This window comes from Leucopleurus acutus, assembly GCF_964270905.1.
Source record: "Leucopleurus acutus genome assembly, chromosome: 17".
Lineage (NCBI taxonomy): Eukaryota > Metazoa > Chordata > Mammalia > Artiodactyla > Delphinidae > Leucopleurus > Leucopleurus acutus.
The window spans coordinates 47954556-47980356 of NC_139159.1; the positions used below are offsets into that span (position 1 = coordinate 47954556).

General features: G+C 46.3%; 1 protein-coding gene across 1 annotated transcript in view; it reads right to left on the reverse strand.

Annotated features, from left to right (window-relative positions):
- SNX31 (sorting nexin 31) overlaps positions 1–10789 on the reverse strand; it is a gene marked incomplete at its 5' end in the record, with an annotated part of 62975 nt that extends 52186 nt beyond the window's left edge. Inside the window, 2 exons of the mRNA XM_082859140.1 lie at positions 10539–10613; positions 10724–10789. Coding sequence (XP_082715266.1) covers positions 10539–10613; positions 10724–10789 — 141 coding nt within the window. The remainder of the gene's footprint in view (positions 1–10538; positions 10614–10723) is intronic.
- Positions 10790–25801: the final 15012 nt, after the last annotated feature.

Consider the following 25801-nt stretch of genomic DNA (forward strand, 5'->3'; position numbering starts at 1 on the left):
AGAGGGCCTAGAAGCAATGACACTGCAGTAGCAGGGAACACATCTGGTGCCCAGATCTTGGTTTCTAATATCATTCTCCAAAAAGCAACAAGCGCTCCAGGGAGAAATGGTTGACTCTAGGACCAAGGCAGGAAATATACAAGGTGAGCCTGGGGCATCTTGTACACCAGAAAATAAGAAAGTGGACAAAACAAACAAAAGTCAACAATAGGGGTATGTCAAAGAAACACAGGAGCAAACTGAAAGAGCTCCCATAGGACAAGCTGGAACAATTTGAACAATAAAATAAAGTCTTACTGAAGTACAACCTAAAGTATAAATTAAATATCTAGGAGTCTACATAGATATAAATTATTGAATAGGTGGGGAGTAACCATGCCGAGTCTGACCCGGTTGCTGGACTGTTGCTGCTCCGCGCAAAGGATCTGATGGCGGCGCCTGCGCTGACCAACCCACCTCAGGGCACTGTGACCTTTGAGGATGTGGCCATGTACTTCTCCTGGGAGGAATGGTGTCTTCTTGATGAGGTTCAGATACACCTGTACCTTGATGTCATGGTGGAGAACTTTGCACTTGTATGCATGCTGGGTAAGGCCCTCACACCCACCCCTATCCTCTGAGCTAGGTTCTGCCTTTCTCCTTTTCCCTAGGGGCTGCTGTGTCATTCTCACATCTGGACCATGGATACTGCTTTCTTCTTCAACTGCTTGGTCATGTGCTGTGGTTACTATGGCTAGCCAGAGTGCATCCCTACTCCTTAGTGCCCTAACACCAGTAGCCCCAAAGTTGCAGCTAAGGATTCAGGCTTGCAGTGTCCTGGTTCCCTGACCAGGGATTGAACCCAGGCTAAAGCAGTGAAAGCTCTGAGTCCTCACCACTGGACTGCCAGGGAATTCCTGCAGGTTCTTTTCCTGGAGTTGAGGATGAAGAGACACCTTCTGAACAGAGCGTATCTGCAGAAGGAGTGTCACAGATGAGGACCCCCCAGGGCAGGTTTGTCTCCTGAGAAGACCCAGCCCTGTAAGATGTGCACCCCAGTCTTGAGAGACATTTTGCACTTGGCTGAGGAGCAAGGAACAAATAGGGGGCAGAAAGCATACATATGTGGGGCATGCGGGAAACAATTCTATTTCACTGCAAACCTTCAAGAGCACCAGAAGCCGCAGATTAGAGAGAATCCCATGTGATATGACATGGGGAGACCCTCATTTTGGAAGAGCTGAACAATCCACACAATAGGGAATCTACCTACCTACATGGAGATTGGGAACGACTTCGTGGCCAACATGGGACTTCAGCCACAGGCCACTAATACCAGGAAGAAACTGAACAGTAAGGAGTGTGAAGCTGTTTTTCACAGTGGAACAGGTCATCACAGCTGGGGAGAAGGCAAGAAAGCCTCCAGTCACACATAAATACTTGTTCAGGATGAGAGAGTCCTTACTAGTAAAGGGTTTTGTGAGTGCAGCAAACGTGGGAAAGCCTGCATCCAAACATGTAACTTTATTCAGCATGAGCCAGTTCACACTGGAGAAAGGCCTTATGAATGCAGCCATTGTGGAAAATATTTTAGCCGCAAATCTGGTCTCCTTGGACATCAGAGAGTTAACTGTGGAGGAAGGCTCTATGACTGCAGTGACTGTGGGAAATCCTTTAGCCTATGGAAGCACCTCAGAGCACATAGGAAAATCCACAGTGGAGAAAAGCCTTATGAATGCAAGGAATGTGCTAAATCTTTCATCCAAAAGTGAATCTTAATTGCACATCAGAGAGTTCATACTGGAGAAAAACCTTATTGATGCACCCAGTGTGGAAAATTTTTTGCCCGCAAATCCAATTTCCTTGCACATCAGAGAGTTCACACTGGAGAAAAGCCTTATGAGTGCAGTGAATGTGGGAAATCTTTTGTTGCCAGGAGTAGCCTCTGGTATCATCAGAGAGTTCACAGTGGAGAAAGGCCTTATGAGTGCAGTGAATGTGGGAAATGTTTTGTTGCTAGGAGTGGCCTCCAATATCATCAGAGAGTTCACAGTGGAGAAAGGCCTCATGAGTGCAGTAAATGTGGGCAGTCTTTTACTACTCGATCCTCTCTCTATGATCATCACAGAGTTCACACTGGAGAAACGCCTTATGAGTGCACTGAATGCGGGACAGCCTTTAAGCAAAGACAGCTCCTCTGCATCCATAGGAAAATCCACACTGGAGAAAAGCCTTTTGAGTGCAAGGAATGTGGTAAATCTTTCACCCACAGGTACCACTTGATTAAACATCAGAGAGTTCACACTGGAGAAAGGGCCTTATGAATATCACACATATGGCTGGCAGTGATGTTGGAGGAGTTTCAGGTGGTAAGAGAATAAGAAGAACCTGTGCAGCTAATGGACCCTTTCTAGAGAGGAAACTGAGGCACAGAGACGATGTGTCATCTGTTTGTGATCTCCCAGAAATGGACAGGGATCTGGGCTTCAATGCCAGGTTGCCTGGTTCAGGATATCAGGAGTCTGGTCACTTCACTCCTTCCCTGCCCCCCACCCAGGTTTGGGGACTGAAAGAACACCTTGTCCATCCTGACACTTCTGCCAGCCGATCCCCACACCAGGAGCCCTGCTCATACCCCAGCCCCGTGCTGATGGACAGGATTATCTTTTCTCTGGGAACCAATATTGATGACTTTCCTGTGACTGACTCCATTTATCTACCCAACCAAACCAGTGCTGTGATTCAGTTATTATTATTGCCATTTATGAAAGGAGGGGTGTCCAGCTCAGAGAGGTTGAGGGACTTCCACAAGGCGTCACTATTGCCAGGGCTTTGATGAGAGTGGTTCATCTACACACTGCACCCATCCACTGGCTTCTCTCCTGCCCCTCCGAGCAGGGCCTCCATTTGCTGTGTCCTGACCATGAACTACCCACACCTGACATCTGCATCTCCACCAGGGTCTTCAGCTTCATTTTTACCAGTACACATCTCCCGGAAACACCCTCCTGCTTGGGAAGTTCTCCACAGGGACAGCAGCACTAAGCCAGGCACTCTGGACTGGGTCATTGGTGTCACCCCAAATTTGACACTGGCTCCACTGCCATATGCAGTGATTTGTTTCCAATGTCCTGTCCATCTTTTTTATATACCCACCTCAGGATGTCCCTGTTGCCCTGTTATGTGGTTGACCCGCTCACTGTTCTGGCCAGTGTGAGGGACATGTAAGGACTAAGAATGTCTACTGTGGCCCTACGTGGCCTGGTCCCTAAGGCTCCTCTTCCTAAGCCCCTTGATCCATTGCCTCACTGCTCCTCCTACTGCTCCAGAAAAATGTTAACTCACCAAAATGATGATTGTTAATTAGCAAGAACTTGCCCTCCCCCTCTTGGGACCCACACTTGATCAACTTACCTTAAAAGCTAAGACTGAATGCAGGCTGATCCCTCCCATGAAGACTTAAAAACCCGTGTATAAAAAATTACGATTTTAGGGGCTTCCCTGGTGGCACAGTGGTTAAGAATCCACCTGCCAATGCAGGGGACACGGGTTCGATGCCCGGCTTGGGAAGATCCCACATGCCGCGGAGCAACTAAGCCCGTGTGCCACAACTACTGAGCCTGCACTCTAGAGTCCGCGAGCCACAACTCCTGAAGCCCCCGCGCCTAGAGCCCGTGCTCCGCAACAAAGAGAGGCCACTGCAATGAGAAGCCTATGTATCGCAACGAAGAGTAGCCCCTGCTCGCTGCAACTAGAGAAAGCCCATGCGCAGCAACAAAGACCCAACACAGCTATAAATAAATAAATGTATTTTTAAAAATAAATAAATTATTGAATAAACAAGTTGGAGAGAATAGACAAATTTCCAAATAATGTACATAGATATTTATCCCACAAGTACGTAGATACTTATCCTACAAGTATGGAACATAAATCCTTACTCTTTAAGTGTGGGCTGTGCATGGTGACTTCCTTCCTAAGAGCACACTGTGGAAAAGGAGGGAAAAAAGTAACTTTATATGGAGAAACCTGACAAACACTACCTCAGCCCGGTGACCAAGGTAAACTTGGCCCCTGTGGTTTTCCTCTCAAAACCATAACCCCAGTCTGGTCATGTGAAAAACATTGGACAAACTCCAATAGAGGGACATTCCACAAACTACCTGACCAGCGCTCCTCAAAACCGTCAAAATCATTCAAAACAAGGAAAGTTGGAGAAACTTTCCTTCACCGTCAAGAGGAGCCTAAAGAGACATGACAATTAAATGTAATGTGGGACCTGGGTGGGATCTTGGAACAGAAATAGGACATTGGGTAAACATTAAAGAAGTCTGAATAAATAACATGGTATCAATACTTCATTAACTGTAACCAAAGTATAATAATCATGGAAAACAACAGGGGAAACTGGGTGCAGGGTAGATGGGAACTCTCTGTACTATCTTCACCATTTTTTTAAATAAATCTAAGATTGGGCCACAAAAATAATGTTTATTAAAAAGAGAAAAACTGATGTTCTGGCTTCTCTTGAAGAATCAGAAGGTCTGGAATCACCAAGTTTCTATCCTCTCAGGCTGTTCCCACCACCCACCACTGCCTCTCACCTGATCCGTGCCTCTCATTTAAATTACCTGCCTGACCCCAGTAGCCATTTAGTTTGCCATCTTTCCTCTAAATCTAGTAGTATAAAATATTAGAGCAATGATACGTTTCTTTTAAATTCAAGGAAGTTTTCCTGCTGTGACAGAGATGGTCCAAAAGCCCCCCAGTTACAGCACCATCCCAGGCAGGGCTGCTCAAACGACCTGGAATTTATGCACCCCATCTCTGCTAATTCCATGAAGTAGAAGCAGAAATTTGTCTTCTTTGTATGCAATTATTTCTTGATGAACTGAGTGAGTGATCTGTAAAAGGCAATTGTCTTCCTTGGCATGTATTCATAAATGTAGCAGATGCTCCCAAATTGGTTGGAATCACAGCAGCCTTGAGCCAGTAGGGCTGCCTGGGTTACCCACCTACAGGGGAGCATCCGGAGTGGGGAGTCCTAAGGCCAAGAGCTGGGGAAAAAGTCAACAAGGATTAAGGTCCTAATACCCAACCCAGAGCAAAAACTCTCCCAGCAGGTTTTACAACCTGAGCTGACTTCTCAAGGAATCTTTCCCCTCCTTTCTTGAGCACTGGTCTAAGTGGGGAGATAAACACACAATAAACTGAGCAGTTAAGTCCACCAAAAGTCAATCACCGACTCCACAAGTTCTTCAACTCTATCAAAATACAGTCTTTTCCACTGGTCTCAAATAGCACACAGTTGAGCTATTAAAAGCATTCACATACTAAGAATTATCTGGCATTAGAGTTTAGCTCCATCACTTTCAAAAACTGTTTCAAGAGATCAAAAGGAAAACACACCTCTTCTGTTCATTTATTATGAGGTGTTTTTGCTTGTTTGTTTGCTTTGAAAGACCATGTTCAGATAGCGTATTTTTTAAATCCCAGCACAATCTCCTGTTCTAATTTCTCCATCATACAGTTGTGCCTCTTAACATGAAGAGAACTTTACTGGCCAATTGAAAATGTCACCTCCTTCCCCATCCCATGCACTCACAGCCCCCTATTCCTATCCCACAGTGGTGACCTGGGACAGGTAGAATTACAGTCACAAATGCTGTCCTTTTTACAGCCTCTTTTTCTACTGTTGACTCATTCATCCCACCTCTCCAAGGCCCCTGGTAGTAAAAATCTCAGATTCTCCAGATAAAGGGCCACAAGCTCAAAGCAATCTGGACCGTGATATCCTGTACCAAAGAACACTAGTCTTGTATATTATTCCATTTCTTCCTCAAAACAGTCCTGTGAGGTAGATGATCATCGCTGCCATTAACATTGTCATCCTCCCATCTTGACAACGAGGGCAATCTCACATCCTTCCACCTTGGCAACAAGGTTACTTGACAATATGAGTAACCTGAAGCTCAGGCAGCTGAAGTGACTTAAACCAAGATCCTACAGCGCAGAACTTGGACACAGTCTTTTTACTCTTTTGTCCTTCTCCTTGCCCTCTTTTCCTCCCATCTTCCTCCTCCATCAAATCTCTTGGGCATCTCCTAAAGCAGGATTCTGTGCTGGATACACTATGCCTACAGCCTTCATTCATTCCTTCATTTAAGTACTTGGGTTTTTCAACTAAATAAACAGGGGAAACAAGATCTTCACACACACACAAAAGGAACGCGACAAGGTCTAAACATAAAGTGGCACGGGAATCAGAGAAAGGCATCTTGTGCAATCAAGGGGGACTTCCCAGAGGAGGTGAGGCTTAAGGTGAACCTTGAGAAAGGGCTGGTCCCTAACCCATGGGCCAGAAAGCAGGGGTCTTCCCAGAAGAGGGAAGTGAGCCAGGCAGAGGCAATGGGCTGCTTGATGAGAACAGAGGGTCTGAGTGGGGGAAAGAGGGGAGATTAGGTGAAAGAAGGGAAGAAGCGAGGCTGAGTCAGCACTCGGCAGGGAGGAAGACTGAGGCGGTGCGTAGCCCTCCTCTCCCACTGAAGGATCCTTTGGAAGCTCCCATGGCTTGTCTGCATTGCTACGTCTGGCACTGGCAGGGTGTTTTCAAAGAAGCAAGCATCCTTTCCATAGGGTCTAGCGTCACTCACACAGGATGGCCAAAATGAGCTAGTTAAGGGTTTCTTTTACAGATCTCTTTAAGTCCCCTTGAGGGAGGCGGTACAGACAAGGGCATAGATCAAACTGGTGTTATTCATCTAAAGGCACAGAAAGCAGTCAGGTCAGGCAGTTCACACAGCAGAGAGATGGGCAGCACTCAGCAGCGAGGGGAGCCGCCAGACCTTAAGGGAACCTCAGTGGGGACAGGGCTTCAGAGGGCGCAGCTGACCTCTGGGAAACACACCCATCTCTCCTCAGGTCAGTCTTATGGGCATTAGCCTCCACACAGCTTGGCTGAGAGGAGCAGGGACCACTTCACCTGGGCCAGGTTCTTCCTCCTTGATCGCAGAGTTCTCCAATATACAAAAGAGAAATCCAACTTGTAAATCCAAAAATCACACGTGCTAAAGTCAGAGTCTTCACTTAATTTAACATAGTGCTTGGTATTTAACAGGTACTTAGTAAATATTCTTAAGTAAATGAGTAAATCAGTTAATTCTATTAAGATGAAATTTCTGTTCTACTGTGATGCAGAACTTCCCAAAAAATCAATTGGAAATGAACTTATACTCACCAAACATACACATAACACACACACACACACACACACACACACACACACATAAACACAGATGGGGCCTTTATACTGTTTCCCTTTTTTATAGTGCTTAGTATTAAATCAGATTAAGAATTCTGAGCCATTTCACATCTTCCATGGAATAGGAAGAATAAAAACTAGCTGAGAAGTGGCTGGGAGAAGTCACCCAACCCTTCAGTCTCAGACTTAGGGTTGCCAGATAAAATAGAGGATGACCAGTTAAGAGTACCCCAAATACTGCATGGGACATTCTTATACTAAAAAAGTGTTCGTTGTTTACTTGAAATTCACATTTAACTGGGGATCCTGTATTTTTATTTGCTAAATCTAGCAACCTTACTTGGACTCTTCATCTTGCAATACCAAACTTACAGGGGCTTCCTGGACAGGTGGAATAAAATCCTGTGCCTGGAACTCTAATGACGGAAATCAGATGTCTGGGGCTAGAGGTGGAGGAAGGGGACCAAGGGCAAGGGGACAAGGGAACATTATGCGTGTGGAAACTGTTCTCTGTCTTGATTATGGTGGTGGTAATTGTAAACATTTACCAAAATTCATCACACAATACATAAAATTGGGGAATTTTATTATGTTATGCCTAACAGGATGGTAGTTTAGGATGCAATTGTTTTTCTGATGCAATTTATTTTGTCAACTTTGATAAGGAACCACAAAATGTAATGGGTTAGAGCAGGTTCTAGAGATCAAATCCTGGCTCCAACACTGACTAGCAGTATGACCTTGGGCAAGTTGTACCTCAGTTTCCTCATCTGTTGAAAGGGGCTAATTATAATCCTAACTCATAAGACTGTTGTAAAACTTAAACACGATATGACATGGAAAGCTCTTGGCACCAAGCTTAGCACAGGGTAACTGATGTTATTGTTTTAAATTAATAATAATACCAATAGCCACCTCCTAAGATCTAAATAGTTTCTTTAAAATGAAGTTGTTCCTACAGAAAAGAGAAGCAATGACACGTGTAAGGTAGTTAGAAACTGGATAAAGAAATCCCCACTTTAGAATTTTGAAAAACCTGGGACAGATATGAAGTATTCATCAATATCTCTTGTATACTTCACAGAGGGCACTGGGCTGTGGCAACTCCATATGTAAAAGTCCACTGCAGGGACTCCCCTGGTGGTCCAGTGGTAAAGAATCTGCCTTCCAATGCGGGGCACGAGCGTTCGATCCCTGGTTGGGGAACTAAGATGCCACGTGCCGCAGGGCAACTAAGCCCACATGCCACAACTACTGAGCTCGCATGCCTCAACTAGAGAGCCTGCGTGCTGCAAACTACAGAGTCCAAGCACTCTGGAGCCTGCGTGCCACAACTAGAGAGAGAAAACCCACACACCACAACTAGAGAGAAGCCTGCACGCCACAACGAAGATCCCACGTGCCGCAACTAAGACCTGACACAGCCAAAAAAATAAAGAAAAACCAAGAAAAATCCACTGCAGTGAATAACAGACAGTTTTTTGTTCATGGTTTCCAAAATAGAAGGTCAAAAGAACTGGCTTTATATCTCCACTTCTGGACCTTCTAAGATTGGATAGGTCCGAATTTTCCTGAAAACAAGCATTTCCTGTGTCTGTTGGTTAATAAGGACCAGATTCAGGAATTCTCCAAGCATCTGAGTCAGTAAATGTTTACTGAGCACATAAACTACGTGCCACGCTCTGGGAGAAACTGGACCCTAATCTTCATAAGTGCCCTGTGAAGTTGGCATCCATAACCAATTACCTGATTGTTTCTGAAAGGGAAATTGAAGATCAGAGAAGAGGTGAAGTGTCCAGCCAGAGAGTGGTCAGTCAATCCCACGCCCACCCTGCTCCTCCCAGCAGTCTCCTGCTTTTCCCCTGTGATAGTGACCTCCCTGATCACACCTCACACACAGGAAGACAGATGAGGGTGGGATATGACCCTCAAATTCCTCCTCCAAATGCCTAAACGACCTATACTTTCTCTTCCTTCGAGATCCGCATATGCCTTCCTGTGCAGTCCTCCCAACTCCCCAGACATGTTTCGGTTACAAGTAGCTTGTCATCCTTCAGAAGTCTGAATCCATGCCCTTTTTATTCAGCCATTGACGATCATTCCTGAGGACCTACCAGGTCACAGGCACTGTGTTAGGTGCTACCGATTCAAAGACAAGCACAAAAATTAACTAACAACCACATTACACCTGTTTTTGTTGACTCCAAAGAAACTTAGTCATACCTTGAAAATGGACTTTTCCAATGCACTATGATGTATGAGCAAGGAGGCTCACTGCAATGATGTTTTTAATAGAACAATGGAACTGAGCTGTCTATCAACAGAAAATGGTCTTAAAGGAAACGTGATGTATCTACTCACTAGAAACCAGGATTGTCTGAAAGCACTCTCCCAAAAATGTTAATAGCTGTTGCCTAGGCAAGCATCTTCTTTTCCTTCCTCTCTTCCTTCCTCCCTCCCTCCATCTCTCTCTCTTTCTTCCTTTCTTTTTCTCTCTCTCTCTCTTTCTTTCTTTCAACTTTAGGTATGTGCTCTTTATAATCAGTACACAAAATCTTAAAAAAAAAAACCAAAAAAACACTGTGCATGAGTGTGGGGGAAGGGTGGAGTTCATTTCAAACTCCCACGTACTCCTCTAACCCACTTTAAAGACTTGCAACACTTCCTTATTAGGAAAATAAAACCCATTAGGGCAGGCTAATAAATCAGTCTACCTCCAGGAAGAAAATGCCATCGGAACTTGTGAGAAACTAGAGTGAGAAATGGCCTTCTGACCTGATAAGTCGTCTGTTTCCCGGGTTTCCAGACCGCCCCTGTTTGAAACCTATAAATACCCTCGTTTGAAAACAAAAATAAAGACACACCTTTTTAAAGAGGGGGAAATTAAACTCTGGGAGAAAGGAGATTAAACATCCATGTACAAGATTCCTAAGACTACGCCTTGATCTAGACTTGGTTTGCTCATTTTGAACAGGGATATTGTCCTGGGGGAGCAGCTGGCACTGAGATGGAGCCCAGGTGGGGCTGGTGGGGATCACCGGGCTGGAACGGGTTGGGATAATTGCCTGCGCCCTATTCCCTCATTTCACAGCTATAGGTGATTAGGAGCGATATCATGTATTCATTGAGCTGTATGCCAAGCAATTCACAATTAACTGTTACTACGACCAGGATTAAGAGCCTGAAGCCCTCAAGAGGTGCAGTGTCCTGCCAGAGTCAAGCACCCAGAGCCCCCTGGGCGCACGTTTCGTCACCTGCCTCAGGTGGGCGGGCTGGTACCCGCCTCGGATACGCTCACCTGTTCGTTCCAGCGATGCAGCTGGCTGTAGCGCACCTTGCAGAACAGGAACCCGTCCAGGTACACCGAGTACAACTGCAAACAGAGTCATCACGTCCGGATTAGCCGGGCGAGGTGAGCTCCCGCCCCCGCCTTGTCACCGGCCTCCTCCTCCCTGCCCAGTCGGACCACGACCCCCGGCGCACCACGTAGCGGCCCCCCAGCGCGTCGGGCCGCTGCTGGGACACTGGGATGCAGAAATGCATCTTCATGGCTTGGGCGGAGGCCCCGGAACGGCGCTGGGAACCCGACCCGTGGCAGCGGCGGCGGCGCGGTTAGAGAATCCGGACTCCGCAGTCGGCGGGGTAGCCGGACCTGTGGCGGTGGCGGCGCAGTGCTCTGCTCTGAGCCCCGCGGCGCTGGGTGCAGTAGGCTGGCCCCGCGGTCCGGGGCGGGGCCGGGCTCCCGCTGCCCCCTCGCCTCTAGTGTCCGCAGGTGGGGCCGGCCTCTTGGTTGCCGCCCCGCTCCGGCTGCGCCACTCGGGTCCCGGGAAGGGAGGGAGATGAGCGCGGCCACGGCCAAGGGCCGGGGCCCCGTGCACAGACCCCAGGCAGTCCTGCGCCCCGGGCAGTGCTCCCAGGTGCGAGGCGGGGCCTGAGACGCAATTCAGGGTAGAGAGACTCTAGAAAGTGCCAGTGCCTCCCTCGGGCCAGGGGTTTCACCCTGGGGTCTATGGACTCCTGGGGGCTCTTTGGGGAAAGTTGTGCGTGGATGGGTGAGGTGATGGAATTCTTCTGGGGAGAAGGTCCAGGGTTTCGTCGGATATTCAGAAGGTTCCTCGAACCCACAAAAGTTAAAAATCGTTGCTCCAGCTGCATAGATGTCCCGTACCCCTGCCTGATGAGTAATTCACTAACTACTCCCTACACTGCCCCAGCATCTCGGCTCAGGCTCCTTGCTGGGGGTTAGGGGTGAGGGAGGCACAGCTGAGGAGAAGCCTCTCTTCTCCAAGCGCCCGCCCCACGGCCGCGTTCTGATCTCTGTGCCCTGCAGAATGTCCAGTCTGCCTTCCATTGGGTCTGGCATGAGAGACAGAGACAGATCACATTCAGACCGACCCTCAAACTCAAAATGTTAACATCTTCTGCAAGTCAGTGCCCTGACAGGGTTGAAAAAATTTTCTGTCCCATTACCTGCCAACACTGCCTGCAGTACACTGTGAATGAAGGTTTTCAAAATATGCATACGTCTAGTAATTACCCTATGACTAGAACATTTCTATTAGGTTCAGTTTTATGTGTTAACATTTGTTAAATGTAACACTTAAGGTATGCCGCAGCATTTATAACCCTGCTTTAGTATTTTTTAAATACTAAATATTTTTCCTTTTAAAAAATCGTTTTTTTCCTTAATATACGAGAAACTTCAACAATTGTGTTCCCCTTAATATACCAGAAACCTCATCAACTGGAAGTGGTTTGGGCAACTCTTGATCCTCAAGAAGCCCTGGTTTCAAATAGGTGTCAGCACCCAGTTAGCTGCGCTCATATAAACCCTTTGTTCTCTGGACTAACCGTCCCAAGTTCTTTCAACAGTCTCTCATTTTTAGTTGCTGTGGAAAGTAATCCTATTTCTGTTATTGTAGTTAAACCAAGATGGCGTTCCCCCCGCCTTACGGTGGTCATCAGGGTGGAAGGAGGCTGGAGGGAAGCAGCAGTCACATGTGTGTCCGTCATAGGCAGGCACTGGGCTCTCTCTGTGCTTCCTGCCCTTTAATCCTCCTGTAACCCTTTCAGGTAAACAGTAAAAGCAACATCCTACCAATGACAGGCCCAGAGAGTGGAGTAACTTTTCCAAGGTCACAGATCACTTTTTCATAGGTCTGAATAATTTATTCTAGGATTTCATCAGAATCATGGAAAGTCCTTAAAGATGCAGGTCACCACTGGGTGAAAGCTGAGGGCCTGACATGGGAATCTGAGACGAGGGAAGGAGAACAGCACCGCTGAGCCCCCCATTCATTCTCACAGGCTTGCTGGGTGCCAGGCTCTGATGTACATGATGCCATTTAATTTCCCCAGTAACTCTGAGCTAGGAACCTTCGACTCTTCTGGTTTTTCAGAAAAGGGAATCGAGACTTAGGGCCTTAGAGTTAGGGAGACTGTATAAGGCAGCGGCTAAGAGAATGGCAGCAGGAATTCATATCCCAGCTCAGTGGCCTCTGGCTCAGGGACCTCAGGCATGTTAGTGGATTCTTAAACGGCACTGTCCTCCTATGAAATCATGTTAATCACTCTACCCACTTCAAGAGGGTTTTCATTCCATCCTTTGCCTATGGGCCATCTTTGATCTGGAGGGCCGCTCTATAGCAAGGCAGGGGTGTCCCTGAGTGTCCCCTTGACTAGAGGCTAATCAGGTATGCTCTGGGATCTGGTCCAGTCTTCAGGCAGCAAAGCGGAGCATCCTGGTCAGGCTACTCCTCCTGGGAACTTACTTCTACCTGTGAAGGGGCTGGGCCCTGGCTCAACCCCATGGCTATGTCCAAACAAGGCCATTTCCTTCCTTTAACTAATGCCACACCTGAATCTGAACTAAAACAGTACTGGCCTCTGTGTAAGTCCCTGCCCTCCTCCATCCCCAATCTCTGCCCCTGACAGGCAGCTCTTAATCACTCATTGCCAGTGAGCATTTTTTGGCTAGAGTATTTTTTTCCCAACTTTGAGATATAAATGACATATAACATTGTGCAAGTTTAAGGTGTGCAACGTAGTAATTTGATACACATATATACATCACCATAATACAGTTAATTAATACATCCATCACCTCATAGGACTACATTGTTTTTTTATGAGAACATTTAAGGTTTACTCTCCTAGCAACCTTCAAGTACATAGTACAGATTATTAACTACAGCCACCATACTGTACATTAGATCACCAGAACTCTTTCATCTTATAACTGGAAATTTATACCTTTGAGCACCACCACCCATTCCTCCAGCCCCAGCCCATGGCAACCATCAGTCTACTTTCTGTTTCTATGAATTTGTTTTGTTTTAGATTCCACATATGTGAGATCATATAGTGTTTGTCTTTCTCTGTCTGACTCATTTCACTTAGCATAATGCCCTCAATTTCATCCATGTTTTTTGCACCAAGCAGGATTTCCTTTTTTATGGCTGAATAATATTCCATGGAGTGTGTGTGTGTGTGTGTGTGTGTGTGTGTGTGTATTCATGGACAGTTAGGTTGTATCCGAGTCTTGACTATTGTAAATAATGCTACAATGAACATGGAGGTACAGATATCTCTTTGAGATATGACTTAATTTTCGTTGGATTTATACCCAGAAGTGAGATTGCTGGACCATATGATAGTTCTATTTGTAGTTTTTTGAGGAATCTCCATGTTTTCAATAGCAGCTATATCTTTACCTTCAGGCAAACATTGCACAAGAGTTCCCTTTTTCTACACCATTGCCAACACTTGTTATCTCTTTTGTTTTTGATAACAGCCATTCTAACGGTGTGAGATGATATCTCATTGGGGTTTTGTTTTATATTTCCATAATGATTAGTGATGTTGAGCACCTTTTCATGTACCTGATGGCCATTTGTATATCTTTTTATGAAGAATATCTATTTAGGCCCATTCTATTTATTGAGACATAACTGAAATATAACATTACATTAGTTTAAGTTGTACAACATAATGATTTGATATTTGCATATATGTATTGTGAAATGATTACCACAGTAAGTCTACTTAACATTCATCACCATACATAGTTACAAAATATTTTTTCTTGTAATGAGAACTTTTAAGATCTATTCTCTTAGCGACATTCATATATGCAGTATGGTGTTATTAACTCTAGTCATCATGTTGTACATTACATCCCCATGACTTATTTATTTTAGAACTGGTAATTTGTACCATTTGACCACCTTCACCCATTGTGCCCACCAACACTCCACCCCCTGCAAGATTTCCTTCTTTTTCATGGCTGAATAATATTCCATGATATAACTACCACTATCAACACCAATACTCACTACAAATTTCACATTTCACATTCTTTTATCCATTCATCCATTGATGGACACTTAGGTTGATTCCATGTCTTGGCTATTGTAAATAATGCTGCAGTGAACATGAGGGCATATTTGTCTTTTCAAGTCAGTGTTTTTTGTTTCCTTTGGATAAATACCCAGAAGTGGAATTGCTGAATTATACGGCGGTTCTATTTTTAATTTTTTGAAGAAACTCTCTGTTTTCAACAGTGGCTACACCAATTTACACTCTCACCAACATTGCACAAGTGTTCTTTTTTCTCCACACCCTCAATAATACTTGTTATTTCTTCTCTTTTTAATAATAGCCATTCTAACAAGAGTGAGTTGATATCTCATTGTGGTTTAATTTGCATTTCCCTGATGATTAGTGATGTTGAGTTCCTTTTCTTACACCTGTTGGCCATCTGTACACCTTCTTTGGAAAAGAAGATCTTCTGCCCATTTTTAAGTCAGATTTTTAAATTTTGCTATTGAGTTGTATAAATTCTTTATATATTTGGGGTGTTAAGCCCTTATCGGATATATGACTTGCAAATATTCTCTCCCATTTGGTAGGTTGCCTTTTCATTTTATTGATGGTTTCCTTCACTGTGCAGAAGCTTTTTAGCTTGTTGTAGCCCCCTTGTTTATTTTTGCTTTTGCTGCCTTTGCTTTTGGTTTCACATCCAAAATTCATTGCCAATACCAATGTCAAGGATCTTACCACCTATGTTTTCTTCTGGAAGTTTTAAGGTTTCAGGTCTTACATTCAAGTCTTTAATCCATATTTAGTTAATTTGGGAGGTACTGTGTAAGATAGTGGTCAAGTTATCCCAGCACTATTTATTGAAGAGACTGTTTTTTCCCCATTATATGACTCTTTTGTAGTAAGTCAATTCACCTGTATGTGTGGGTTTATTTCTGGGCTCTCTATTTTGTTCCATTGATCTGTGTGTCTGGTTTTGTGCCAGTATCATACTGTATTGATTACTACAGCTTTGTAATATAGTTTAAAATCAGGAAGCATGATGCTTCTAGCTTTGTTCTTTCTCAAGATTCCTTTGGCTCTTTGGGGTCTTTTGTGTGTCCATACAAATTTTAGGATTGTTTGTTCTATTTTTGTGAAAAATGCCATGGGAATTTTGATAGGCATTGTGTTAAATATGTAGATTGCTTTGAGTTGTATGGACATTTTTTTTAAATTAATTAACTTATTTACTTTTTATTTTTGGCTGCGTTGGGTCTTCGTTACTGCGTGAGGCCTTTCTCTAGTTGCAGTGAGCGTGGGCTACTCTTTGTTGCAGTGCTTGGGCTTCTCATTGCTGTGGCTTCTCTTGTTGTGGAGCATGGGGTCTAGGTGCATGGGCTTCAGTAGTTGTGGCTTTCAGGCTCTAGAGCGCAGGATCAGTAGTTGTGGTGCACAGGCTTAGTTGCTCTGCAGCATGTGGGATCTTCCCAGACCAGGGCTCGAACCCGTGTGCCCTGCATTGGCAGGCGGACTCTCAACCACTGTGCCACCAGGGAAGCCCCAACTCTATATTATTTTTAAGGGGTATTTTAATTTACTCTGTGCCTGGCACATGGTAGGCATTCAACAAAAGCTTAACATTCCTTCAGTCAAGGACTATTTACTGAATGCCTCCTATAGGCTGGGCACTACCATGACAGATTCAGTATCCCAACCTCACAGAACCTACAGCCTAGTTTATAGATTTTTTTTTTTAAAGGTTATTTCTGTAGTGTGATCCATAGTATTACCAAACATATACACCATTTACTTCTTTTTTTGTTCCCACTGCCTTTATTACTAATATAAAAAATGTTAAAAAGAAAAAAAATTAATTCTCATTTCTCCAACAGCTCTCATCCCTCCCTCTTGCCTACACAACACATTTCGTCAGGGCCAGCTCAAAACTGAACCTGTTCACTGCCATTTTCACAGGAAATAACCAGTGCCAGGGATGTAGGGGAAGACGGTTGGAAGAGGGCAAAAGTACTGTCGCCAAGTTCCCCCACAGGAAGACCAAGTGGAGATTCACTGAATTCAAACGAAAGGGCTGGTGGCCTAACAATAATGTAGTCTAACTAAAATGGGTTGGAGAGGAGATAGGGTAGGCCCATCCAAGCCTTTAGAGGACATCTCTTGGGCCTGTGTCAAACCCAGAGAAACCGACACCGGGAGAAGGGGGAGGACCAGAGAGGCAGTCTTGTGGAAGTTTCACAGTTCTCCCATGTCAGGAGGTGGGGAAGGTTTAGAGGGCACTAACAGCCCCACGCATTTTGGCAAACTTACTCTAGTGTTGGGAAGTCACAGAAATGCCGCGGACAAAGAGAAAGGCCTTGAGGGGATGCACAGTTTCACAAGGTACAGTGATCACAGACCACAGTGGTGGGGATCACGCTGCTGACACAGAAACCACAAAATCCAAAAGCAGGGAGCGTGGCCTCTCAGGAGTAACTCTGCACCAGTCATCCCAACTTGACCCCAGGTCAGAGAACCTGGTGAGTGGCACAGAGCAGCTGACAACATTGCGGGGGGAGGGGGTGTCACATAAAAAGGACTTAGAACAAGCAGCTTGAAGAAGGGAATGGTAGGAAGCTGCTCCAGGGCTCTAGGAATCCAGGGCAATACCGAGGGCTGGGTGGATAGATGCACAACACATGGCACCAAAGAGGTTTCCTGTTCCACAGTCAGCTGGTGAGGGGAAGAGGATCCAGGAGGCAGTTGAATGGAGCAAAGATAGGGTCCGGGAGGCGAGTCTCTAGAGGCCGGATCGGAAGAAAGGGTGCACACCGTGCACCAGTGATGGAACACGATTCTGGATCCCAAGTAAGGGACATGATGGTGGGGTTGGACTGACTGAGGGCGGTGGGTGGAACAGCCTCACGGTAGCCATCACGGCCACAGGAAAGTATATGGCCGCTAGGTCAGAGAGCTCCTTCCAGTGTGGATGGGAAGGCACAGTCTCACAGAGGAGGCCCATTGACGCCTGGGTCACAGAAGGCACAGAGGTCCTCGTATCGACAGTGGCCCTTTTTGGCAAAGTGTCGGCAGACAGGGTGGTCGAATTTGTCTGACTTGGGGTCACCAGTCTTTCCACTGGCCCTGGAGGAGGGCCCAAAAGGCTGGGGGGGTCCAATGGGACTCATCCTCATCTCCCGGCTCTTCCCGCTCTGGCAGTGGGGAGGGGTGGGGGGACTGCTGCTACGGCGTCGACTGCTGCTGATTCTGCTTCTTTCGTTTTGGCATCATGCTTGTTGCAATCCATCTACTGCTTTTTAAGCCTTTTAAATGTTATTTGCATATAGCCCCTTATCTACGTTGTGTAAGTTTTTGGTCCTTTGCTGTGTGGTACCCACACCCTTTTGAGGGTGTGGATAATGAGGTTGAGCTTTCTGCCTCTCCTGAGTCTTTCACGCCCTTGGGCCTCTGGGATGCGCAGTGTCGTGGGGTCCCCTAGAGAGCCAGCTGGGTGGTTCCTAATGGCTGGTGCTCTCATGTACACTGCAGGGACCCATCCAGTGTGGGCATAAGTGCTCTTTGCTCCCTCCTTTCTTATAGCCCAGTCTTTGGGCTCCAGCAGTCAAAGCCGTGAGACATATGAACAAAGGCACTTGAGCAAACATGCAAGGGTTTCTGGTTTGGTGGGCAGCTTTTTTGAGCAAATATACCAAGGTATAAGAGGCATAAGACAAGGGGTGTGGAATGAAATCTTCCCACCCTACTTTTCTTCATTGGTCAGCATTCTCTTTAGTCCTTTGAGGTTCAGACAGGGGAGTCAGAAAGGTAAACTGGAGAGCTTGGGCTGTGTGTCTGTCTTTGTCTTGACTCTGCCTGTATTGGGTTACGTTGAGTGTTTTGGGTCCTTTGGAACTTGAGAAAACATAAGAGCTGCAAAATTTTACTGATGGATAGTTATGAAATATCCATGGTTCCTGGGTGATTTTCTGATGTGGAACACCTAAACCCAGAGACTGACTGTAATCCGTTGGATATAGTGTTCTCCCAAAATTCACGTATACCTGGAACCTCTGAATGTGACCTTATTTGGAAACAGGATCTGTGCAGATGCATTTCGGGTAAGAGTTGAGATGAGATCCTTCTGGATTAGGGTGCCTTATCCCATTAAAGTGTCCTTCCAAGGCACGGAAAAGGTCACATAGACATGCACATAGAAGGCCATGTGAGGAGAGAAGCAAAGAATGGAGTTTTGCTGCCACAAGTCAAAGGATGTCTGAGGTCACCAGAAACTGGAAGAAGCGAGGAACTATTTCCCTGTGAAAATTATAACAACAAGGCTAACCCTTAAGTGATGCTCACTCTGGGCCAGGTGTGACTCTACGTGTTTCCACGTACAAACTCACTTAACCCCTGTAACAACTGTATGAGCTTGGTGCAACTGTCATTGCTGTTTACAGGAGACCAAACTGAGGTACAAGGAGTTTAACCTTCGTCTGAAGTCACACTGCTTGTAAGAGTGGAGTCAGGATGAAACTCAGGTGATCTGGCTCCAGAGCCCTTGCTCCCCAGCATTTCTCCAAACCAAAATAACTTTTCAGTCGGGACCTGCTAATGGAAGGAACTCTAGAAAGTCAAGGGCCTTCAGATTTCGTGCACTGACATCAGGAAGAGATTACCTATGGATGTGAAACTGCTGGGAATCAGGTGTTGCAGAGGTAAGCGCCTCAAGGGGGCCTGTGAACGCGCTGGTGAGAGGCTCCGTTCTGCTCCGGCACCTCCGTGCAGGCACTGCGTCGGGGGCTGGGATGGACGGAGGGATGGGACTGACTGCGAGGCCTCGCTGCCTGGTCAGAGGGGACAGACACACAAACTCTGAAATACCAGCACTGCGGTGAGTTCAAGGACAGAGGGACGCCCCATGCACAGCAACAGCACGAAGAGAGCGGGGACGCTAGGAGAGGCTTCCTGGAGGAGAGGAGGTTTGCCGGGGTCCTTTCAGGATGAGGAGAAGTTAACTGGTAAGAATATCCCAGGAAGGCGGAGCAGCAAACACCTAGGATGATCCGGAAAAACAAACCAGCCAAGTCAAGCAACTAAACCAAAACAAAACAAGGAATTTATGGTGATGGGGAGCCTCGAAGGGGTATGTGTTGAATTGGAGATGGAGGCAGGCGAGATTTGAAAGGCGTAGCCATCGGGCCAAGAAACTTGGAGTTTGTCCTGTAGCTGAAGAGCTACTGAAGGTTTGTTAACAGGGAGAGGGTACAGTGGGTGTGTTTCAGATGGATCCCTCTGGTGCCTGCGCCACTACAGGCAGACCAGCAAGGAAGTCTTTGGCGAGAAGAGATTCTAGATCTCAGGTCCTGTAAGGTGCTCTTCAAAACCTGGGTGCCCTGCTTTAAGAGTTTGGGGTGACACGGCTGTGACAATCCCCTCCTGGGCTGTTGACATGGTGCTTTAGGGTATAGAGGACTCTGAGAAGTCTACAGCAGAGGAACGTGGAGTTGTTTTAGGTCTTCCCTGTTCACACGCTGAGGAGCTGATGTCCCAGGAAATGCTGTCATTATGCCAGAGAAGACAGGGCAGTGTCCACAGGGATAGATTTAAGATATGAAGGAGTACAGCACAAACTATATAATTAGCTAGCAATGGCTCTTGTTCTCAAGCAGCCAAGGGATATACATTCAAGGCACTGGTAACTTTTTATTTGACCCTCAACTGCTTTGTAATCCTTTCACAGTATGTTGCAAAGTTTGGCTACTTATACTTGATCCAAATTTTAGAGGAATTTGTAGGCTTTTATTTCCTTTCTCTTGGATCCTCTCTTCATGGATAAGGGTTGCTTCTAAAAACCATCCACTGATGTGACCCTGCTCTGTCCCAGTCTGGTAGCTAAGCCTATGGAAAAAATGAGCTAGGGACTGAATTTTGAAGAAATGAAGGCACAAGAGCAAACATCCAACACTTGCCTTATTCACTAGTGACGCTCACCAGACAAAAGGATGGCATGTCAGTGTACCTCATACCTTGCAATAAATCAATACTCTGTCAAATTGTGGGCAGGGGCTTCCCTGGTGGCTCAGTGGTTGAGAGTCCACCTGCCTATGCAGGGGACATGGGTTCGTGTCCCAGTCCGGGAAGATCCCACATGCCGCGGAGCGGCTGGGCCCGTGAGCCATGGCCGCTGAGCCTGCGTGTCCGGAGCCTGTGCTCCGCAACAGGAGAGGCCACAACAGTGAGAGACCCGCGTACCGCAAAAAAAAAAAAAATTTGTGGGCAGCGGGGGAAGAGGGAAAGTTGCAGGACTCAGACTGATGGGGCATGGGAGGTGAAGAAAAGAAGGTAAAGGAGACCCAAGACTGCCTTGGGGTTTGGGCGGTCGAGGCTTGATGGACAGTGGGGCCGCCATCTGGAGAAAGAGCAGATAGGGGATGGGGCAGCCCAAGTCGAGTTTGGATGTGCTGAGTTGGATGTGCTGGAGAGAGAGAGCCAGTTAGAGGGCTCAGATATCCAGGCTGGAGAGGGGGGATGAGACCACAAATGGGAATACAGGTGGAGGCCAGCGCCACAGGAGAGGATGCGGTCACCTGGTAAAGGCACAGAGGGTGAGAAGTGGGCTCGTGGAAACTTCATAAAAGCCTGGTAGGGATGGTCAAGGCACCTAGAAGACTTGCTCTGGAATGAATGAAATTAGAGCTATAACCTAGCCAATTGTACTGAAGTGAGTGTCTGCAAAAGGATGTGGACTCCTAAGGCCTCTGGTTCGTGGAAGAGCAGCCAACAAGCCCAGCCTCCTGCTCCTGTCCCTCCTTCAAGTTCTGTCCAGGGCAGGAAGTGATTTTTACATCCTGTACCTATGGGGAGCCTAATTGCTGGAGCTGTGAGACGGGACAATCATCAGGCTTTTGTACCGACAGGACCAGGTGTCACTCAAGACCATCCAGTTTCCTCTGCTTTGACTTGACGTCACCACACAAACTTCTGATTAGTAATTTGGGTTTCTGGGGATGCCAGCAAGGGGGCGGTGCCCTGGAGAGCCCAGCCTGCAGTATCCTATCACCGAGAAGTGGCCTCCCACTGGTAGTTCCATAAATCAGAGCCTGGCTGGTACATCGGCCTCCTGCAAGCCTGGTTCATATGTCCTTTGTGAGCCTGACCAATTCTAGGTACCAGGCACACCCGTGATGACCACGGAAGACGCTTGCCATGACACTGTGTGAGGTCCCGAGGGGGCAGGCCACAAGCACGCACTTTGGCAACTGTCCCTAAGGGCAGCGCAGCTTTTGGGGTAAAGATAGATGTTTTGATGAAGGGGATAAAGAACAAATGACCTTTTGGAGAGAAATGGGATATCAAGTGAAAGCATACTGTTAAATTATTACAGGTGGTGTAGATGGCAACCATGATTATGACAAAAACACAGACCTTGGACATCAGAGTTCAAAGACCATCCAAAGCATGACCCAAAAGGTACAATGGAAAGGAGTTTGCTGCCTCTCAAAAGTTTGTCAAAGGAACACTTAATCCAGGTTGTAGAAGAGGCTGAATAACCGCCGCTACTTAATATTGATGACAATAATAAGCACAGCTAAACCTGTAAGGGTTTTCTCAGTGCCAAGCACCATCTACCTTCCACATACTGTATTAACTCAGTCTTCACAGTGACCCTGAGATACATGCTATTATCCCCATTTGACCTTTGAAGAAACAGGCACAGTGTGGTTGAGAAACTTTCTTAGGGACACACACCCCTCGTCCCTCCCTCATGGCCTCCTCCAGCCTCCTCTCACCTCTTCAGAGGCTCTCCATACCCCCTCTCTCTATGTTCCAGGCGCGGCTCCCATTGCACCTTCAGCATGTGCGGGAGGGTTGGTCATTTCCCCTTTATACATCAGTTCTCCTCCGTGAGGGCCATTTCAGAAGTGCGAGGCTCAGCTTTGCCTTTGCCCAGCCCTACCTTTGGGTTCACATAGGAGGTTCTGAGAGCAGGACAGGTGTTAGCAAACAAGAGGGAACTGTTCCCCTAAAGCGCTGTAAATTACAAGAATACAAGCAGTACTACCTGAGGATCCCCCGAACCAAGCATCTTTTGAAAAGGAGATCAAATACTATGGAGCTCTGACATCTTAACGTTACTGATCTAGGTTCTTGGACCCTTTAATCAATAGAAATTGCTAAGGGGCCGGATGAGGATTTCAGGCGAGGCTTTATTGGGACTCCTGCTGCAGCACGGGGGAGGGAAAACCAGTAACAGGTGGCCTTGCTTGCCCCCGAGGCGGGGTGGGCTGGTCCCTTAATTGGGGGGGGTGGGGGAGGACTGGCGGGTCAGGCCAGAGGGGCGGCTTCGGTGGTCTGCCCGCCCCCGGGTGGTGCCGTGTGCAGGGATCCTGCGCAGCCCCTGCTTTTGCTCCTCAGAAGTGGAAGCTGGGTTTTTGTCTTTTTGTATCTGTTGTTCATAATTTGCCCCAGCTGGGCATTCAGGCAGCTATTTTTAGTCCCTTACAGTGTCTTTGTATTGGGTTGGCCAAAACGTTCGTTCGGGTTTTATCCGTAACGTCTTATGCAGTTTGTTGCTCAAAGAGTTGTCTGTCCAGGTGCAAGCACTGCAGCAAAGGGTCCCAAGTCCCAGCCTGTCTCATTAAAGGGCTCCATTCCTGAACCTTTTCTGCCCCCAATCTTGCCAGTTTATTAGCATCGCATATCTTTAAATATCAACACACATTAGTCACCACCTGTGACCCATTACTACTGTGAAAACATTCATAAACCCATGACATTTGGTTTAGACCCAGGCAGAGCTTCTCAGCCTTGACTGCCCATTAGAAGAATCACCTGGGGAGCTTGTAATCCTGAAGCCTAAGTCCCACCTTCAGGGATCCTGATTGGAGGATACATCCTGGGCATCCGGTTTTTAAAACTTCCCAGGTGTGAAAGTTACGGGAGGGTGAATAAAAGCCATTACAGTCGGAGCCTCTCAGAGGCTTTTAGGATTCTGAAGGTTGAGGTTGGCTCCAACTTGCTCTATGCGAGATGATGTCTAGTCTTGAAGAGGTGGCTACCTAGGAGGCTGCATTAAGAGCTTCACCCAAGCTGCTTGCTGAGATAAAACTGAAGTCTGTGAAGCATCGCCTGGGATTTTATTCAAAGTCTTTTTTCGTCCATCTGCAGAATGAAGATTCGCTTCCCATGCTGCTGGGGACCTACTGAGGGAGGTGAGTGGATGCTCAAAAGCTGAGCAGAGGCTCTGGGCAGGAACAAAAATTGTTCACATGTATGAGTACTTACCGTGTGCCAGGCGCTACTCAGGGCACTTTCAACATCAAATCACTTAATTCTCATACCAGTCCTAAGAAAGAGATATTATTGTGCCCATTTTACTGATAAAGAAACTGAGATACAGAGAAATTAAGTATCTCACCCAAGGTTACACAGCTGGTAAATCCCAGGATTTGTAATTCGACTGTTTGGGCTCTGCAGTGAAATGTAAGACCAAAAGGACAATGGTGGGGCATAGCCAAAATGGACACATGAAATGCTCCTGGGATGACCGTACTTTTTAGAAAGTTCTTTGCGGTGGCTTCTGGTCTCGGTTTGAGCAGGGATGGCCATGAACCGGTGACAGTGTTTCATCACTCTTGGTGGGACCCAGTGACTAATAGTCTTGGGGGAATTCAGGATACAATAGGATTAGTCTCAAGCTGAGTCATACAGGTAGAAAACATGTGGGTTCAAGATGAATTGAGATTTACGTATGGATTACAGAGCAAGGTCTAGCATTAAGGGACATAAGGAGGCTTGGGGACAGCATTATCTTTTTCATTTGGGTGTCAAGGGGCATAGTAGGACCTTCCTGAAACTACCAGGTGGTACAGCTTTCAGAGGCAGATGCCTGAGCTGACAGATCATACTTAGGCATTTTAATTCTTTTTCTGTTTACAGCTGATGTTATCTTTATTGGTTAGAGGTAACAAGAATGTTTCTTGCTTTTCTGAACAAAGGTAGCAATTCCATACCAGAAATACTCAGTTAAGCTGAAAGAAGAAAGTAAAAAGCTTAACCCTAAGTCAAAGTGTAACCACCGTTAGTGTTTTTGTTTATACCTCTTGGCACATACTTGGTACAATTTTAGTTTGCATCTTTCCAGTGTTTTTCACTCCCGGTTTATAAACTCCCTCTCACCCCTAAAATGAGGTCTTCTAACAAGTGCTGTTTCTTGCAAACACCCCCGCAGGCTCTCTGGAGTGATACTAAACAATTGTCTTTTTCTAACACAAGGGGATCAAACCAGGCCCTGCTACACCACTCAGCAGCCAACTTTAACTCATCAAAGGGCAAGGGCCCCTGGCCAGAAGGAAGAAGCTTTGATAGGTAGCAGAGTCTCCACCTGGAAAATTCCTGTATAAGATGATCCAGCTAACACTGGCCACACCTCTCCAGCTGGCCTGGCCGGGGTCCCTCAAGACTCTCTGACACCCCTGAATCCCTCCTCTTCACAGCCTGATGAGTAACATAAAAATGAGCTAAAATGATATTCATACAAAACCCATAAATCCAAGTAGCATTTGTAAAAAGGGCTGCTTTAAGAGGTGCTTAGTATCCAGCTCTGCTGGCAGAGCAAGTCCTGGCAAATACATCAGATATTCAAAGGGATACAGCACGTGTCAGTCCCTCGTGTTTGCCTAACACTGTACTGTGTTTCGGAGCACTTTGATGAACATTTCCACACTCCACCTTCACAACTATCCAGACAGGCAGGTAGATATAATTTCCATGTTCCTGATGGAAAACACGGAGGCTCAGAGTTTGGGACTTGTCTAAGGTCAGAGCACTAGTAAGTTACAAAATCGTAAATTCTCAAAAGTAGGAGAGAATCAGAAAAGCTCCTCTAAACCAGGGATAACAAATAGGACTAGAATTGAGTGGCTCTGATCCATTAATGACCACCTGGGGCACTGTGTGAACAAGGGTGGGATCAGTGGGAAATTGTAATGGCTGACTTCTTTTTAAGAAGTTTTATTGAGACATAATTGACATACAAGCCGTACATTTAAAGTATAATTTGATAAGTTTTGACATATGCATACACTCCTGAAACCATCACCACAGTCAAGACAGTAAACATAACCATCACCATCAAAAGCTCCCTTGTGCCCCTTTTTCTTCCCTCCCACCTCTCCAGTCCCAAGAAACCTCTGATGTGCTGTCACTATAGATGTGTTCTTTTTTCACGAGTTCTGTGTGAATGGAATCATGTAGTTTTTTTGG